This window comes from Hypanus sabinus, chromosome 10, assembly GCF_030144855.1.
Source record: "Hypanus sabinus isolate sHypSab1 chromosome 10, sHypSab1.hap1, whole genome shotgun sequence".
Lineage (NCBI taxonomy): Eukaryota > Metazoa > Chordata > Chondrichthyes > Myliobatiformes > Dasyatidae > Hypanus > Hypanus sabinus.
The window spans coordinates 11987303-12005829 of record NC_082715.1 but is presented as its reverse complement, the minus strand read 5'-3'; the positions used below and the strand labels follow the sequence as shown (position 1 = coordinate 12005829).

Below are 18527 nucleotides of genomic sequence, written 5' to 3'. Positions count from 1 at the left end.
TGGAAGTTCACATCTACAGATGTGCTGGGCTATCCGCACCACTCTCTGCAGAGTCCTGCGACTTAGGGAAGTGCAGTTCCAGTACCAGGCAGTGACACAGACAGTCAGGATGATCTCAGTCGTGCCCCTGTAGAAAGTCCTTGGGATTTGGGGACCCAGTCCAGACTTCTTCAATTGTCTGATGTGAAAGAGGCGCTGCTGTGCTTTTTTCACCACACAGCCGTATGTAAAGACCACGTGAGATCCTCGGTGATGTATATGCCGAGAAACTTAAAGCTGTTCACCCTTTCAACCCCAGACTCATTGATATCAATAGAAGTTAGCCCATCTCCATTCCTCCTGTAGTCCACAACCAGCTCCTTTGTTTTTGCAACATTGAGAGAGAGGTTGTTTTCTTGACACCACTGTGTCAGGGTGATGACTTCTTCTCTGCAGGCTGCCTCATTATTATTTGATAAATAAAGGCAGTGGGACAAAAAAATTGAATGGTTGGTGATTCCTGAATGGTTACCACTATTATTTCAGAATTTATATATCAGAAATACAAGAGATTCTGCAAATGCTGGAAATCCAGACTAATATACACAAACTGCTGGAAGAACTCAGAAGGTCAGGCAGCATCTATGGAAATAAATAGAGTTGATGTTTTGGGCTGAGACAGTCCTGATGAAGGGAGCTAGATTAAAAGATTAAGACATTGAGGTTGATAGCAGAGGATGAACTGCTGTTCAGCTCAGTACTCCATATCTTATTCGTCTCAGTACCGAATTGAACTGACTGTGGCCTACTGCTATTGGACTCCTGGTACGGTTTCACCTGTCTCAGCACTGAACTGACTCTGTGACTGTGGCCAACGGCTATCAGACTCCTGGTACGGTTTCACCTGCCTCAGCACTGAACTGACTCTGTGACTGTGGCCTCCGGCTATCGGACTCCTGGTACGGTTTCACCTGTCTTAGCACTGAACTGAACTGACTGTGGCCTACAGCTATCGGACTCCTGGTACGGTTTCACCTGTCTCAGCACTGAACTGACTGTGACTCTGACTGTGAACTCACTTCTGGGGACGCTGTGGTTCATGTTCTGTGTATTATTTGTTTACATTTTTTTACCTGTTGGCATGACTTGTTCTTTTTGCTCATTCTGTGTTTAACGTCTGTGGCATGGGGTTTTTCGTGGACTCTGTTGTGTTTCTTTGTTTTGTGGCTGCCTGCTAAAAGATAAATCTCAAACTTGTGTATGGTATACATACTTTGACAATAAAGGTACTTTGAACTTTATTCCCTTCCAAAGATGCTGCCTGACCTGCTGAGTTCCTCATGCATTTTGTGTGTGTTGCTTTGCTCAGATTTGGTTGCCTCAAAAGAGTGGATGTAGGAAGGAAGTCTCCCCTGACTGGGGAGTTTAGGGCTAGTGGTTGCTGCTCTGGAATAAAGGCTCGATCATTTGGAACTGAAATAAAGAGAGGTTTCTACACAGAAGGTGTGACATTCTCTACCCTGAAGGCACTTGATGCTTGGCCATTAGTTCATTCAAAACATTTTGGAAGATTTCATTGTACCAGAGATTGTGAATATGATGATAGGGCAGAGAAATGGGTGTAAGGTCAGTTATGATCCTCACAACACACACAAAATGCTGGTGGAACACAGCAGGCCAGGCAGCATCAATAAGGAGGAGCACTGTCGATGTTTCGGGCTGAGACCCTTCGTCAGGACTAACTGAAAGGAAAGATAGTAAGAGATTTGAAAGTAGTGGGGGGAGGGGGAAATGCGAAATGATAGAAGAAGACCGGAGGGGGTGGGATGAAGCTAAGAGCTGGAAAGCTGATTGGCGAAAGTGATACTGAGCTGGAGAAGGGAAAGGATCATGGGACGGGAGGCCTCGGGAGAAAGAAAGGGGTGGGGGGAAGCACCAGAGGGAGATGGAAAAGAGGCAAACAACTAAATATGTAAGGGATGGGGTAAGGGGAGGAGGGGCATTAACAGAAGTTAGAGAAGTCAATGTTCATGCCATCAGGTTGGAGGCTACCCAGCCGGTATATAAAGTATTGTTCCTCCAACCTGAGTTTGGATTCATCTTGACAGTAGAGGAGGCCATGGATAGACATATCAGAATGGGAATGGGATGTGGAATTAAAATGTGTGGCCACTGGGAGATCCTGCTTTCTCTGGCGGACTGAGCGTAGGTGTTCAAGTCTCACCAATATAACCATATAACACTCACAGCACGGAAACAGGCCATCTCGGCCCTCCTAGTCCGTGCCGAATTCTTAATCTCACCTAGTCCCACCTACCCGCACTCAGCCCATAACCCTCCACTCCTTTCCTGTCCATATACCTATCCAATTTTACCTTAAATGGCACAACTGAACTGGCCTCTACTACTTCTACAGGAAGCTCATTCCACACAGCTATCACTCTCTGAGTAAAGAAATACCCCCTCGTGTTTCCCTTAAACTTCTGCCCCCTAACTCTCAAATCGTGTCCTCTCGTTTGAATCTCCCCTACTCTCAATGGAAACAGCCTATTCACGTCAACTCTATCTATCCCTCTCAAAATTTTAAATACCTCGATCAAATCCCCCCTCAACCTTCTACGCTCCAATGAATAGAGACCTAACTTGTTCAACCTTTCCCTGTAACTTAAGTGCTGAAACCCAGGTAACATCCTAGTAAATTGAAATATATAAAAGGCCACACCGGGAGCACCGGACGCAGTATATCACACCAGCCGACTCACAGGTGAAGTGTCGCCTCACCTGGAAGGACTGTCTGGGGCCCTGAATGGTGGTGAGGGAGGAAGTGTAAGGGCAGGTGTAGCACTTGTTCCGCTATGATATGTTATGATCCTGATGACTTTCAGAGCAGATTTGAAAGGCCATGAGACCTAGTACCATTCCTAATTATTTTCTTGATATTCCTTTCCAGTGCTCCTTTTGTCAAACCACTAGATGGCGGTATAGGCTGTGTAATGGATTTGCCAGTGCTTTTGCAGGCCTTTGGTAATAAGTTATAAATCATAAACACGAGAAGGTCTGCAGATTCACAAAATGCTGGAGGAACCGAGCATCTATGGAAAGGAATAAACAAGTTGACATTTGAGGCTGATTCCCTCCTTCAGGACTGCAGAGTAAGGGGGAAGACGCCAGAATAAAAAGGTTGGGGGGTGGTATGTAGGTGATAGGTGAAGCCATCAGACATAAGAGCAGTTAGGCCATTCAGCCCATCAAGTCTGCTCTGCCATTCCATCATGGCTGATTCCAGATCTCACTCAACGCCATACACCTGCCTTCTCGCTCCTCATATGTTAGTCTCTTCATTCCCTTTAGGAAGGCAAAAGAAAGGAAATTATAGGCCAGTTAGCCTAACCTCAGTGGTTGGGAAAGTGTTGGAGTCTATTGTTAAGGACAAAGTTTCGGGGGACTTTGAGAGTACTCTTATAGAGTACAGTTACATTTGCAATCTGTCAGTCCTCCAAGACCATGCCAGAATCAAGTGATTCTTGAAAGATCATGATCAATACATCTGTTATCTTTTCAGCAACCTCTCTAAGGATCCTGGGATGTGGTCTTTCTGGTCCAGGTGACTTATCCACCTTAAGACCTTTGACTTTGCCAAGCACTATTTCCTTTGTAATAGCAATGGCACTCACTCCTGCTCCCTGACATTCACAGACCTCTGGCACAGTGAATATGATTCTTACCTCCCCCTAATTGACACCCACCTAACTGGCACATATGATACCATATGTGATTGATCAATCGCACTAACTGGAATACTATAAAGATAGCTTGTAGAACACCAACTCCATCCCGACAAACATTCAGATTCCATTCTGAATCCTCGTCAATGTCATTTCCACAGTGAAGACAAATGCAAAGTACCAATTAAGGTTATCTGCTATTTCTTTGACCCCATTCCTCATCAGCATCATTTTCCAGTGGTTCAATATCAACTCTCACCTCTCTTTCACTCTTAATATAACTGAAAAAACTTTTGGTATCCTGCTTTTGGTATTGGCTAGTTGCTCTGATATTTCATCTTTTCCCTTCCTGTAGCTTTTTAGTTGTCTTTTGCTGGATTTTAAAAGCTTCTCAATCATCCAACTTCCCAGTCACTTTTGCTACCTTATATGCCCATTCCTTGGCTTTTATGCTGTCCTGAATTTCCTTTAGTAAACACAAAGTACACTGCAGATGTAGATGTACAGTACACTGCACTGTAGATGCAGACCCCAAAGCAACACGTACAACATGCTGGAGGAACTCAGCAGGAACCCCTTAATTTCCTTTGTCAGCCACTGTTGCCTACCCCTGCTATTTAAGAACTACTTCTTCTGTGGGACCTGTGCCTTGGGAACTATTCCCAGCATCTTCGGCCATCTCTGCTCTGCTATCATCCCTACCAGAATCCTCCTCCAGTTCACCTGAACAAGCTCCTCTCTCATACCTCATGGGTGGGAAAGGCAAAGAGCTGGAGAAGAAGGAATCTGATAGGAACAAGATGGCAGCCAAGACAAGTTCCCAGAAGGGATGTGTGGCTGTGTGGTAGCAGGTCTGGTTGAAGAGTCAGAGTAGCAGAGAAGGAGCAATGAGAGAGTTTCACTGAACTCCTGTCAATGACAAGATTTATATGTATTCAGGGTGGGTGGCCCTGGAAGAGACTTCGCAGTGGAACACAAATCATAAACACAAGCAAGTCCTCCTGAGTTCCTCCAGCATTCTGTGTGTGCTGCTCTGGTAACAAATGCTACTTTATATTTTCCATTCACAAGTTAAACCATTGTTTTTGGTCTCTTTCGGATGTAATGTTGGATGTTCTAATCCAGTAATTCTCAACAGGGTAAGTTATGTGTCCTAAGGGGGAAGTAGGAGAAATAGAATTCATTGGGGGGGGGGGGGGAGTCGTTCAAGTTTCTTGGGGGTTACGATTATGGGGGTGGGGATATGATTCTTACCTTCCCCCTAATTGACACCCACCTAACTGGCACTATAATTATGATACCATATGTGATTGATCAATCGCGCTAACTGGAATAGTATAAAGATAGCTTGTCGAACACCAACTCCCTCCCGACAAACATTCAGATTCCATTCTGAATCCTCGTCAATGTCATTTTCACTGATGTGATCGTCTTCATCTTCAGCTCGCTGTTCCTTTGCATGCCACTCCCATCTTCAGTCTGTGTCAACTCACTGCCATCGTCAACATCCAATAGGCATTCCCGGTTTGTGTTAATTTTTAATTTTAATTTAGCTCCTTTAATGATGGATAAATATGTATGGCACAGTCTCTACATCTGAGGCCTTGAATTCTAATCCTGCTAAGAAACACAAACTACAGAAAGTGAGTCAATACAATGTTAAATATCTGGAGTATTGTTTTATTTTGTTCCTGTCAGATCAGCAACGCCCCATGTGTCTTACTTGTAGTACTTTGTTGTTTGTAATAATTTATTATTTCTCACGGTAGGAGATTCTAGGACAAGAGGGCTTGACTTCAGGATTGAAAGACATCCTTTTAGAACAGAGATGTGGAGAAATTACTTTAGTCAGAGGGTGGTAAATCTGTGGAATTTGTTGCCACGAGTGGCTGTGGTGGCCAAGTCATTGGGTGTATTTAAGGCAGAGATAGATAGGTTCTTGATTAGCCAGGGCATCAGAGAGAATGGGGTGAAAGCAGGGGAGTGGGGATGACTGGAAGAATTGGAGCAGACTCGATGGGCCGAATGGCCTACTTCTGTATCTTTTGGTCTTACTGTACTGTCTAATGAAGCCATGAAACCATCGAGATTGCAGGAACTCTTCCATAAAAGACCCCCTGAAAAGGCTACTTAGGCCATTACTCAGTGCCAGAAGATGAAAAGCGTTGCACACTTGAGTCACTTGTAGAGAAAGCTAAAAATGACCTTGCTAGTGTTCTCATTACTTCTTAAAACATTTCCAAAATGATAGCAAAGTGTGGAAAAACTCATACAAATGAATGAATGAATGATCTTTTATTGTCATTATACATAGATACAATGAAACTCTGTTTGGCTTCCTCTCAGGCAATTAAACAAAGCGGTAGATAAAAACAAGACAGTAATAGAAAAACAGTATTAAATAGATAAGTAGCAGAAAATAAGTTGCAGCAGCACCAGAATATCACAGTAATGCACCAAGTGCCGTTAGTGCAAGTATTTGAGTTTTTGTGTGTGCATATGTGTGCTCACAGTTTCAGTCATTGTTGTGTGGGAGTGGTGTGATGGAGGCCACAGCTCTGGGGTAGAAGCTGTTCCTCAGTCTATTTGTTCTGGTTTTTAGTGTCCTGAACCTTTTGCTGGATGGAAGTGGGTAAAACAGGGAGTGGCCAGGGTGTGTGGTGTCTCTGGTTATGCTGATTGCTTTCCTCCTGAGTCAGCTGGAAAAGATGTTGTCCAGTCCTGGGAGCTCCATCCTAACAATTTGCTGGGCCGCCTTCACCACGCAATGCAGGTCTTGTCGCTCAGCGGTGTAGCGTTAATGTGACTCAGACACCACAGTATTAAACACACACGTTTATTCACCAGACTTCCATTTTACAAAAACCCCGCGTTCTGACGTCATATGCACTCCGACCTACGAATACTCACATAATATATTACATCCCCCTTCCCAAGTTTTTTTTACAATACTGTGAATTACTAAAACCATGCCTCTAGGTATTACTTTATAACATTACAACAGCCATGACATAAACTGATAAATATCTTAACTTCTTATATTGTATTCTACATTGTATCTTACAATACTAACAGCTGTATATTTTCTTTTACTAACATAGACTAATAAACCTTTTATTTCACACCTTGGAACTTATAACATGTGATTTTGTCTCAAGTTGTGCGAGACTGAAGGTAGATCTAGTCTCTGTATCTAGCTGGAAGTTTGACTTGTCTCCCAGACCTTGTGCGATAGAACTGTGACTGTGCTTGTCCTTCAGAGTCAGTCTCTTAAGTAACCACGGTGTCTGCATTTCCACCTCGGTCTGTCTGCGCCGAACTTTCACCGTCATTGCGTTGTGGGGCTTCATCACGCCCCTCACTCTTGGTGTCGTTTGTTTCCATGTCTGTATCCGTGGAAATGTCCTGTGCATCTGCACGTGGATACACCCTCTCACCTGTCTTCAGCAGATGCTTCCTGTTCCTCCTGTAGACTCTTCCATCCGGCGTGTGAACTATGAAGGATCTTGGTTGCTGATGCCTGTTCACAGCCATGGCTGGCTGCCAAGTGTCTCCTCTCTGTATTCTGACATTTTCACCTATATGCAGATCTGGTAACTGTCTTGTATGTCTGTCATAGTAGCTCTTTTGCTTTATTTCCTTGTACTTTTGCTTTTCATGTACTTGAGCATTACTTTCAGGAGTCAGTAGAGTTGTGGATGTTGGCAGCTTGGACTTCAGACAACGTCCCATCAACAGCTGCGCAGGAGAGAACCCCACACCCTCAATCGTCTGTCGCGGTATTCAAGCAGAGCAATGTACAGGTCACTGTTGCTGCTTTGTGCCTTCTTGAGCATGTTCTTCACAGTTTGTACAGATTTCTCTGCTTGTCTACTTCTGCACCTATTGTCTATTGTCATTAGACTGAGTGTGCCCAGGACTGGAAGTAACATGTTGAAATTCCCAGCTTTCTGAGAACCCTCTAATCTCACCACTGGCATATCGTGGACCACTGTCACTGACGACAATACCTGGAATACCATGTCTCGCAAATGTCGACTTCATTGCGGTAATGACACCTTAACTGGATGTGTCACTTAACTTGGTGATCTCCGGATATTTTGAATAGTAGTCCATACAAAGCAGATATTCTGCACCATTGTAGCAAAAGAGATCTATGCCAAGCTTCTCCCATGGTCTTCCTGGTAGTGGATGGGGAAGCAAAGGCTCTCTTGGATTGCTGTTTTTATTTTCATTACAAACAGCACACTGAGACACAATATCTGAGGTGACATACCTGGCCAATAGAGAATGTCCTTTGCTCTTTCTTTACATTTCACTATCCCCAGGAGTGACTCATGAATTCTGTTGAGCATTTCCTGTCTCATTTGATTTGGTACTATGAGTTTTGCCGCTTTGAACATTAGTCCTGGTGCATAGCTAATTTCCTCTTTAAATGTCCAGTACTTCTGTATTTCTTTTGGAACATCTTTTCTTTCTGTTGGCCATCCATTCATTGTAATGTCACTTAGCATTTGCATTGCAGGATCTTCTGCAGTCGCTTTCCTGAACATGTTCAACTTCTCCTCAGAAATAGGTAGCTGAGGTGTAACCCAGTTGACCTCCAGCTCTCTTCCTAGCAACTCTTCCTTTTGCTCTTTGAGGTAAGCATGACTCAAAGCATCAGCAATGTGCAGTTCTTTTCCTGGCTTATAGGTGACTGTGAGAGTGTACCTCTGTAGCCTGAGAAGCATCCTTTGCAGCCTCATAGGAGCTTGATGAAGTGGCTTTTTGAAGATGCTCTCAGGTGGTTTGTGATCACTCTCAACCTGGATTTCTTTGCCATATACATACTGGTGGAACTTCTCACACCCATAAACTATGGCAAGAAATTCCTTCTTGATTTGAGCATATCGGCATTGACAGTCTGTAAGTGCTCATGATCCATACGCCAAAGGTCTCCCACCCTGCAGTATAACAGCTCCTATTCCTCCTGAACTGGCATCCACAGACATCGTCACCGGTTTATTGACATCATAGAACTTGAGTACTGGTGCATTGGTAACCAACTGCTTCAATGTGTCAAAACTTTTCCTTTGTTCATCTTCCCAATGCCATTCACTGTTGCTCTCTAGCAGCTTTCGAAGTGGAGCACTGACCTCTGATAAGTTGGGAATGAACTTGACAAGATACTGTATCATGCCCATGAACCTCAAAAGTCCTTGCTTGTCTTTAGGTGATGGTAGCTGTACCACAGCCCTGACCTTTTTATTATCTGGTTTTAGCTCATCAGCGCTGAGTACATGACTTAGGTACTTGATCTCTGTAGTTCTGATCCTACATTTACTTTTGTTCAGTTTTAGGTTGTACTCACGTGCTCTCTCCAGAAGCTCCCTCAATCTCTGATCATGCTCCTCAATGGTGTCACCCCATATCAGCAAATCATCAATGATACTGACCACTCCATCCAGGCCTTCAATCATTTGTGCCACTGACCTCTGGAATACCTCTGATGCAGAAGAAATCCCAAAGGGTAGACGCAGGAAACGATATCTCCCTATGAGCATGTTGAAAGTGCTTAATTTGGAACTTTCCTCATCCAGCTTGATCTGCCAGAAACCTTGATTTGCATCCAATACTGAAAAGTATTTTGCATTAGGCATGCGGGAGACAACCTCTTCAACCGTGAGCAGCGGATAGTGCTCTCTTTTGATGGCTCAGTTGAGATCTTGTGGATCCATGCAAATCCTCATCTTTTTCTCTGTGACCACTGTCACCATACTATTCACCCAGTTGGTTGGTTCTATTTCTCTCGTTATGACTCCCATCTGTTCCATTCTGTGTAGCTCCTCCACTATTCGATCCCTGAGAGCTACTGGAACCTTCCTCGGGGCATGCACGACTGGTGCAACAGTTGGATCAATCTGGATATGGTGTTTCCCTGGTAAACATCCTAGTCCAGAAAACAAGTCAGCAAAGTCTTTGAGAAAGTCATTTTCTTTCTCAACACCATAGATTCGCTTCACGAGGCCTAGCTCTATGCATGTTGCTCTGCCTAAATGCTGTCGCACAATCTCACACTCTATCTTGTGTTTCTGTCCTTTATACACACAGGTGAGTGTTTTCTTTCCCAATGATGCTGTCTTGTGGCCAAAATATCCAACAAGCTTGCAGGTGGATTTTCCAAGTTTTCCTCTGATGTCCAGTGAGTTGAATGTTTCAGCTGACATTACCTTGCACTTTGCCCCAGTGTCAAGCTTAAATGTCACATTCCTCCTGTTTATTATCAGATCTTGAGTCTATTCATCTTCAACATACCATACATATGCCGTCAGCAATGCCTCAGTTTCTCGAACAGTTGATTTATCTAGTTGTATCCCAAATTCTGTTTTTTGTAACGTGCACAGTTGATATTCAATGTCTTCACTCACTTTGTCACTACAATGAGTTACACTGGTGAGCACTTCTGATAAAGCAGGCATTATTAATCTTTCACCAATTGTAAAACAAAAGAGATGATCATTGACTTCAGGAGATCAACTTTGTCAAAAATGGAAAAGAGAGATTCTCTTCTGTGAAAAGTTCAAAACAAATATCAATGGAGTATCAACCTATGGTGAACTCAAAATGTATACTGAGGTTAAAAGTATTCCGATGAGGAACATGATTTCTTGTGCAACAGATGGGGCACCATATATGACACATCGCCATCCTTGTATCATGCTTTAAAAAAAGAAATTTCAAGACTATTTGCAATTTATTGTGCAATTCATCATCAGCATCTCACAGCCAAAAATCCCCAGCCAGTGACTTTTTTCAAGCATGAATCTCGTAGTACCTGCTATGAAATTTAAAGCTCTTCCATTAAATAACACAGTATTTCACTAGTTGTGCCAAGGTGCAGAGGAGATTTACCAGGATGATCCCTGGATTAGAGAGCATGTCTTATGAGGAAAGGTTGAGTGAGCTCGGGATTTTCTCTTTGGAGTGAAGGAGGATGAGAGGTGACTTTGCTTAAGTGTATAAGATGATAAAGGGCACAGAGACTTTTTCCCCCAGGGTGGAACTGGCTAATATGAGGGGGAACGATTTTAAGGTGATTGGAGGAAAAGTCAAGGAAGATATTCACAGCTAGTTTTTTTTTACACAAAGAGTGGTGGGTGTGTGGCATGTACTATCGGGGCTGGTGGTAGAGACAGATACATTAGCATCATTTAAGAAACTCTTCGATAGGCTTATGTACGATTTAAAAAGGGGGGAGGGCTATGTGGAAGGGAAGGGTTGGATTGATCTTCAAGCAGATTAAAAAGTTGGTACCGCAGTAGCATAGTGGTTAGCGTGATGCTGTTACAGCTTGGGACGTTTAGGAGTTGGCAGTTCAATTCCGCTGCTGTCTGTAAATTCATATGATCTCTCGATGAACATGCTGGTTTCCTCCAGGTGCTCCAGTTTTCTCCCCCAGTCAAAAGATGTGCCCATTAGTAGGTTGATTTGTTGAAGTAAGTTGTCCTGTGACTAAGCTAGTGTTAAGTCGGTGAGTTGCTGGAACAGTGCGGCTTGTTGGGCTAGAAGGGCCTGTTCCGCGCAGTGTCTCTAAATAATCAAATAACAATGAAGAGTTTGAAAGCTTGCTCTTCACACTGAAGTGCTTTGCCTGTCAAAAAGATGCTGCTTAAAAGGTAGAGTTGGGGAAACAGGTAGGCTGCAGAAGGACTTAGATTAGGAGAATGGTCAAGAAAGTGGCAGATGAAATACAATGTTGGAAAATGCATGGCCTTGCACTTTGGTAGTAGAAATAAATGTGCAGACTGATTTCTAAACGGAGAGAAAATCCAGGAATCTGAGATGCAGAGGAACTTGGGAGTCCTTGTGCAGAACACCCGGAAGGTTAACTTGTAGGTAGAGTCAGTGAGGAAGGCAAATGCCATGTTAGCATTCATTTCAAGAGGTCTAGAATACAATATCAGGGATGTGATGCTGAAGCTTTATAAGGCACTGGTGAGGCCTCACCTTGAGTATCGTGAACAGTTTTGGGCTCCTCATCTAAGAAAAGATGTGCTGGCATTGGAGAGGGTTCAGAGGAGGTTCATAATAATGATTCTGGGAATGAAGGGGTTATTATATGAGGAACACTAGATGACTCTGGGTCTGTACTCACTGGAATGTAGAAGGATGAGGGGGGGATCTCATTGAAACTTTTCGAATGCTGTAAGACCTAGATATGGTAGATGTGGAAAGGATGTTACCCATGGTGGGGCAAGTCTAGGACAAGAGGGCACAGCCTCAGGATAGAGGGGCATCCATTTAAAACAGAGATGTGGAGAAATTTCTTTTGCCTGAAGGTGGTGAATTTGTGGAATTTATTACCACAGTCAGCTGGGGAGCCAGGTCGTTGGGTGTACTTGATAGATTTTTGAATGGAAAGGGTATCAAAGATTATCGGAGAGTGCTGAGGAGTGGGGCTGAGGAGAGGATCAAAGGATTGGTCATGATTGAATGGTGGGGCATACTTGATGGGCCAAATGGCCTAATACTGCTCCTGTGTCTTATGGTCTTATTTTAGCAAATGGCGGAAAGTACATTGTGCCTGAGAGGGGCATTGGCAATTATGAAGGTGCTTTGGAAAGGGGGGAGGGCATTGGGAAGCACCACTCTGATCAAAAGCAGTTCAATCTGTTTGAATTCTTGTAGTGCAGGAAAAAGTGGAATAGCCCAGTGTAATAAAAAACAAATACAATATGAAAAATAGTTTTGAGTCCTGCACTTAATGATATTTTGTTTCCCCTTACTGCCATTTCTTAGATTACAACTTTCTTAGCACTGTTAAGCCTCAGTAATTTTAAAAGACATCAATAATCAGCAACTTCGTATCTCTTTTTCTCCTCAACTCCCTCTACACCCATCTGTATATTAAGTTTTATTTTCTAAATTATTTGGATTGGTCTTAAAGATGAAAGTTTAATTGTGTGCTCATTTTCCAATATCAGAATTTTACTTAATCAAATTATCTCTTATCAGCGGTTGAAGCAACCCTCCAATTCACATATGTGGAAAAATACCCAGATGACCCTCCGAAGTTTGAAATTGCCACACATGAGAATCTTCAGAATTCTGATACTGCAGATATAATGTCACTATTAAATGAGCAGGTAAGTGAAGTAAAGGCACAAATTAAAGGCTTCCTTTATAGCATAGAATAGGTGGAGTTCACCGAAGAAAGTTCGACAGGTTGAGTTGTATTCCTGTAGAAGATTGTTGTATTTTCCGTATGAGAATGCATCCTGCCCAGCATAGGAGTCTCAGAATGACGATTCATAAGGTGCTTCATCCCAGACTATGTAGAGAGGGCTCAACTGCTAAATGCAAGCAGGCTTTTTCCACTGGCTGAGATTAGGTTAAGGGTGAAAGGTGAAATGTTAAGGGGAATTCACTCATTCAGAGGGAGGTGAGAGTGTGGAACAAGCTGACTGTAGGAGTGGGTAGGTTCATGGATGAGAGGGGTACGGACAGCTATGGTCCAGGTACAGGTTGATGGGCCTAGTCAGAATAGTTTGGCATGAGATAGATGGGCTGAAAATCCTCTTTCTGTGCTGTAGTGTTCTATGACCATTATTTTTCTTACATAAATCAGTGGAAATACAATACTGCGATCAAAGGAAAGCACATCTTAGGGATCCAGAATTGAATTAACTCAAGTAAAATAATATTTCTGGTACTTAATAGTCACTTCAGGCTAATAATAAGTTCCCTTCTGTCTCATTAGCAGTAATGCATTAATCAAAGGCTGAACAACAGATGGCAGCTGTCATTTTACTTTCTATTTTTCCGGGTTGATATGCCAGGTGTGGAGAGAGAAAAACAACTACCGTTTTAACCAAAGTATAATCTTAAAGTTGAATTGCTCATAGATAAAACAAATAGTTAAAATGGTTCAATTTAATATCAGAAAATGTATACATTAAGCAACCTGAAATTCTTACCTTCTTAAAGACACTGCTTGGAATTTTCATGTTGATCTCTGTTGTGAAATTTGTTGTTTTACAATACAATACATTGTCATAGTATCACGAGAGGTCGGATGAACTTGGGTTGTTTTCTCTGGACCTGCAGGAACCCCTCTTCCACCTCCTTCCCTCCCCTTCCTCAGCCCCCTTCCTCTCACTCCCTTCTTTCCCCTCTTCCCCCCCCATTCCTAAAGAAGGGTCTCAGCCCGAAACGTTGGCTACTCTTTTCTCATGGATGCTGCCTGACCTGCTGAGTTCTTCCAGCGTTGTGTATGTATTCTTCCTCCCCCCCTTCCTTTCCGAACCTCTTCTCTTCCACCCCTCTTCCCCCCCCCCCCGAGTTTTACAGTTGATAGTGATCTCTGACCTCAGTTTGTTCATTCATCTTGTGCTTACATGGATGTACAATGTGTTTTCTTTTTCCAGGCACAAGAAAACATTGGGATGGTCATGATATTTACCTTAGTGACAGCTGTTCAAGAAAAATTAAATGAAATTGTTGATCAGATAAAATCTCGCAAAGAAATGGAGAAGTTACTAAAAGAGAAAGAAGCTGAAGAAATTGAAAAGGTGTGCAGTGGTATTTTGTATGCAAATTTACCTATCAGTAAAAGTAGATTGAATTTGTCAGAGCGATCAATACATCATACACTCAGTGGCCACCACTACTTAATAAAGTGAGTTTATTTTTGAGGTCTTCTGCTGCTATGGTCCATCCACTTCAAGGTTCGACATCTGTGTTCAGAGATGCTCTTATGCACACCACTGCCTGCAATGTGTGGTTATTTGAGTTACTGTCACCTTCCCGTCGGTTTGGACCAGTCTGGCTATTCTCCTCTGAACTCTCATTAACAAGGTGTTTTTGCCAACAAAGCTGCTATTCACTGATTTTTTGTGTTTTGCACCATTCTCTGCAACTCTAGAGGCTGTTGTGCGTGAAAATCCCAGAACATCAGCAGTTTCTGAGATACTCAAACCACCCTGTCTGGCACCAACAATCATTTCACAGTCAAAGTCACTTAGATCACATTTCTTCCTTATTCTGATGTTTGTTCTGAACAACAACTGAACCTCTTGACCATGTCTGCATGCTTTAAGCATTGGATTGCCACCACATGATTGGCTGATTAGATATCTGCATTAATGAGCAGGTGTAAATAATAAAGTGGCCACTGAGTGTGGATCTCAATATGGTTTCTGACATTCGTTTGAATCCTTAAAGCTGTTATTCTACACCTGTTCACTCATATTTGTCATTTGCTAATTTTGTCCATTTTTATACATACATATATCTTTGAATCTCCTTTCTTTTCGAAAAAGTACCATAGATTTTGTTTGCAATTGAGTGCTTCCTGTGCCGTGTTCTAGTGAAGCAAGAAACAGGAAGATAGTGCAGGCTGCAGAGTGGCATTGAGGTTAGCATTATGCTTTAACACGCCATCGATCAGAATTAATTCCCGCCACTGTCTAAGGACATTGTACATTCTCCCCGTGACCCCTGTGTTGTGTTTGGGTCCATCAGTTTTCTCCCACATTCCAAAGTCATAGGTTAGTAAGGGTTATTAATAAATTGTTGGGCATCCAAAATATGGCCTGTTTCTGTGTTGCCATGTTCTGTGATTCCATGACTCTGACAAAAACAAAATTAGAAGCACAAGAAATTCGGCAGGTGCTGGAAATTCAGAGTAGCACACACAAAATGCTGGAGGAACTCCGCAAGTCAGGTGGCATCTTTGGAGTGAAATAAACAGTCGACGTTTCGGGCTGAGACCGTTTATTGGGACCCTTCCAAGAAAATTTAGTTGTTTGTAAATTTAGTTGGCTTCATCTTGGGTACTAGCCTACCCAAGGACATCTTCAAGAAGCGGTGTCTCAGAAAGGCAGCATCCATCCATTATTAAGGACCTCCAGCACCCAGGGCATGCCATTTTCTCACATCAGGAAGGAGGTGCAGAAACCTCCTGAAGGCACACACTCAGCGATTCAGGAACAGCTTCTTCCCCTTTGCCATCTGATTCCTAAATGGACGTTGAACCCATGAACACTACCTCACTTTTTTAGTATATATTATTTCTGTTTTTTGCACGATTTTTAATCTAATCAATATATGTATACTGTAATTGATTTACATCTATTTATTATTATTATTTTCTTATTTTCACTTCTTATTCTATATCATGTATTGCATTGAACTGCCTCTGCTAAGTTAACAAATTTCATGACACATGCTGGTGATAATAAACCTGATTCTGATTCTGAGGAAATGTTGGTGGAATTGCAGATAATGAAGACGATCTGTTGATAACCCCATTCTAGTGATTGAAGCTAGGGCAGAATACTAGAGGGTATAGGTTTTAAGGTGAGAGAGGGAAAGTTTAAACAATTCCTCCTCATCTCTATTCTATTCTGAGGCTGTGTGCTCTGGTCTTAAACTCTCTGACCACAGGCAACATCCTCTCCACGTCCTTCCTCATTTTTCTGAATTCCAGTGAATACATGCCCAGAGCCATCAAGTGCTGTTTATTTGACAAGCCATTCAATACTGGAATCATTTTCGTGAACCTCCTTTGAACCCTCTCCAGTTTCAGCACATCCTTTCTAAGATGAAGGCTCCAAAGCTGCTCACAGTACTCCAAGTGAGGCCTCAGCAGTGCTTTATAAAGTCTCAACATTATAACCTTGCTGTTATATCCTAGTCCTCTGGAAATGAATACCAACATTGCATTTGCCCTCCTCACCACAGACTCAACCTGCAAATTAACCTTTAGGGAATTTTGCACAAAGACTCCAAAGTTCTTTTGTGCTGCAGTTTTTAAAAAATATTTTCTCTTCACTAAGGAAATAGTCAACCATTTCATTTCTTCTACCAAAGCACGTGAACATACACTATTGATCTTCCAAGAATCACTAGATTCTAGAATGGTTCTGGAAGACTCGAAATTTGCAAATGTTACTCCACTCTTCAAGAAGGGAGAGAGGCAGAAGAAACAAAATTATAAGCCAGTTTGCCTGACCTCAGTGGCTGGAAACATGTTGGAATTGATTATTAAGGATGAGGGCTCAGTGTACTTGGAGGCACGTGATAAAGTAGGCCACAGTCAGCATGGTTTCCTCAAGGGAGGATCTTGCCTGACAAATCTGTTGAAGTGCTTTGAAGAAATAACAATCAGGATGGACAAAGCAGAATCAGTTGATGTGTATTTGAGTTTTCAGAAGGCCTTTGACAAGGTGCCACACATGAGGCTGCTTAACAAGCTATGAGCCCATGGTATTGCAGGAACAATTCTAGCATGTATAAGGTTGTGGCTGACTGGCAGGAGGCAGAGAGTGGGAACAAAGGGAGCCTTTTCTGGTGGTATTCTACAGTGGTCTTGTTGGGATCAATTCTTTTTGTTATAGCCGTGGGGGGAGGGTGAGGTAATGGGGACAACCTCCCACTACCTATTAAATGCTCCCATTGGCATGTGCCTTAAATAGCCTCTGACAACCAAGTCTAGCTGCTGGCCTTTACATGTGGCTTAGCTACTATTCCCACCAGTACTGTTTCTGTTGACAGGAGAAGGGACAAAGGCAGGTTACTGGTGCCTTGAAGCCAGTCACCTTGGGCACCAGTGGTTGGCAGCTCATCTAGGAGAAGGAAAACTCTGATTTCAAACCGCTGCTTTGCAGCTCTACCCACTCATAAGGAGGGCTTTAGGATTAAACCCTGAGCGAAACATCTGGAGCTGGAGTCCCAAAGGCAGTGTTACATTGAGTTCAGTGTTGGCTGGCAACTCCTGCAATGCTGCTGGGACCAAGCTTATCTACCTTCAGACCTTTCAGTTTCCCAAGAATCTTCTCTCTATTAGAATTAGAATTAGAAAACATACAACACAATACAGGCCCTTAGGCCCAAAAAGCTGTGCCAAACATGTCCCTACCTTACAACTACTTAGGCTTACCCATAGCCCTCAATTCTTCTAAGCTCCATGTAGTCATCCAGGAGTCTCTTAAAAGACCGTATTGTATCTGTCTCCACCGCCGCCGGTGGCAGCCCATTTCACGCACTCAACACTCTCTGAGTAAATAACTTACCCCTGACATCTTCTCTGCACCTTCTTCCAAGCACCTTAAAACTATGTCCTTTCGCGCTAACCATTTCAGCTCTGGGTGGAAGCCTCTGACTATCCACACGATCAATGCTTCTCATCAGGTCACCTCTATCAGGTCACCTTTCATCCTCCGGGCTCCAAGGAGAAAAGGCCGAGTTCACTCAACCTATTCTCATAAGCCATGCTCCCCAATCCAGGCAACATCCTTGTAAATCTCCTCTGCACCCTTTCTATGGTTCCACGTCCTTCCTATAGTGAGGCAACCAGAACTGAGCACAGAACTCCAAGTGGAATACTACAACATTACCTCTCAGCTCTTAAAAGTCAATCCCACGAATGATGAAGTCCAATGCACCGTATGCCACAGAGTCAAAGCGCAGCAGCTTTGAGTGTTCTATGGACTCAGACCCCAAGATCCCTCTGATCCTCCACACTGCCAGGAGTCTTACTATTAATACTATATTCTGCTATCATATTTGTCCTACCAAAATGAACCACCTCACACTTATCTGGGTTGAACTCCATCTGCCACTTCTCAGCCCAGTTTTGCATCCCATCGATGTCCCGTTGTAACTTCTGACAGCCCTCCACACTATCCACAACATACCCAGCCTTTGTGTCATCAGCAAATTTACTAACCCATCCCTCCACTTCCTCATCCAGGTCATTTATAAACATCACAAAGAGTAGGGGTCCCAGAACAGATCCCTGAGGCACACCACTGGTCACCGGCTTCCATGCAGAATATG

General features: G+C 43.1%; 1 protein-coding gene across 1 annotated transcript in view; it reads left to right on the top strand.

Moving 5' to 3' along the window:
• rwdd1 (RWD domain containing 1) overlaps nt 1-18527 on the top strand; it is a 46477-nt gene that overhangs the window by 17216 nt on the left and 10734 nt on the right. The window contains exons 3-4 of the mRNA XM_059981430.1: nt 12702-12832; nt 14114-14257. Coding sequence (XP_059837413.1) covers nt 12702-12832; nt 14114-14257 — 275 coding nt within the window. The remainder of the gene's footprint in view (nt 1-12701; nt 12833-14113; nt 14258-18527) is intronic.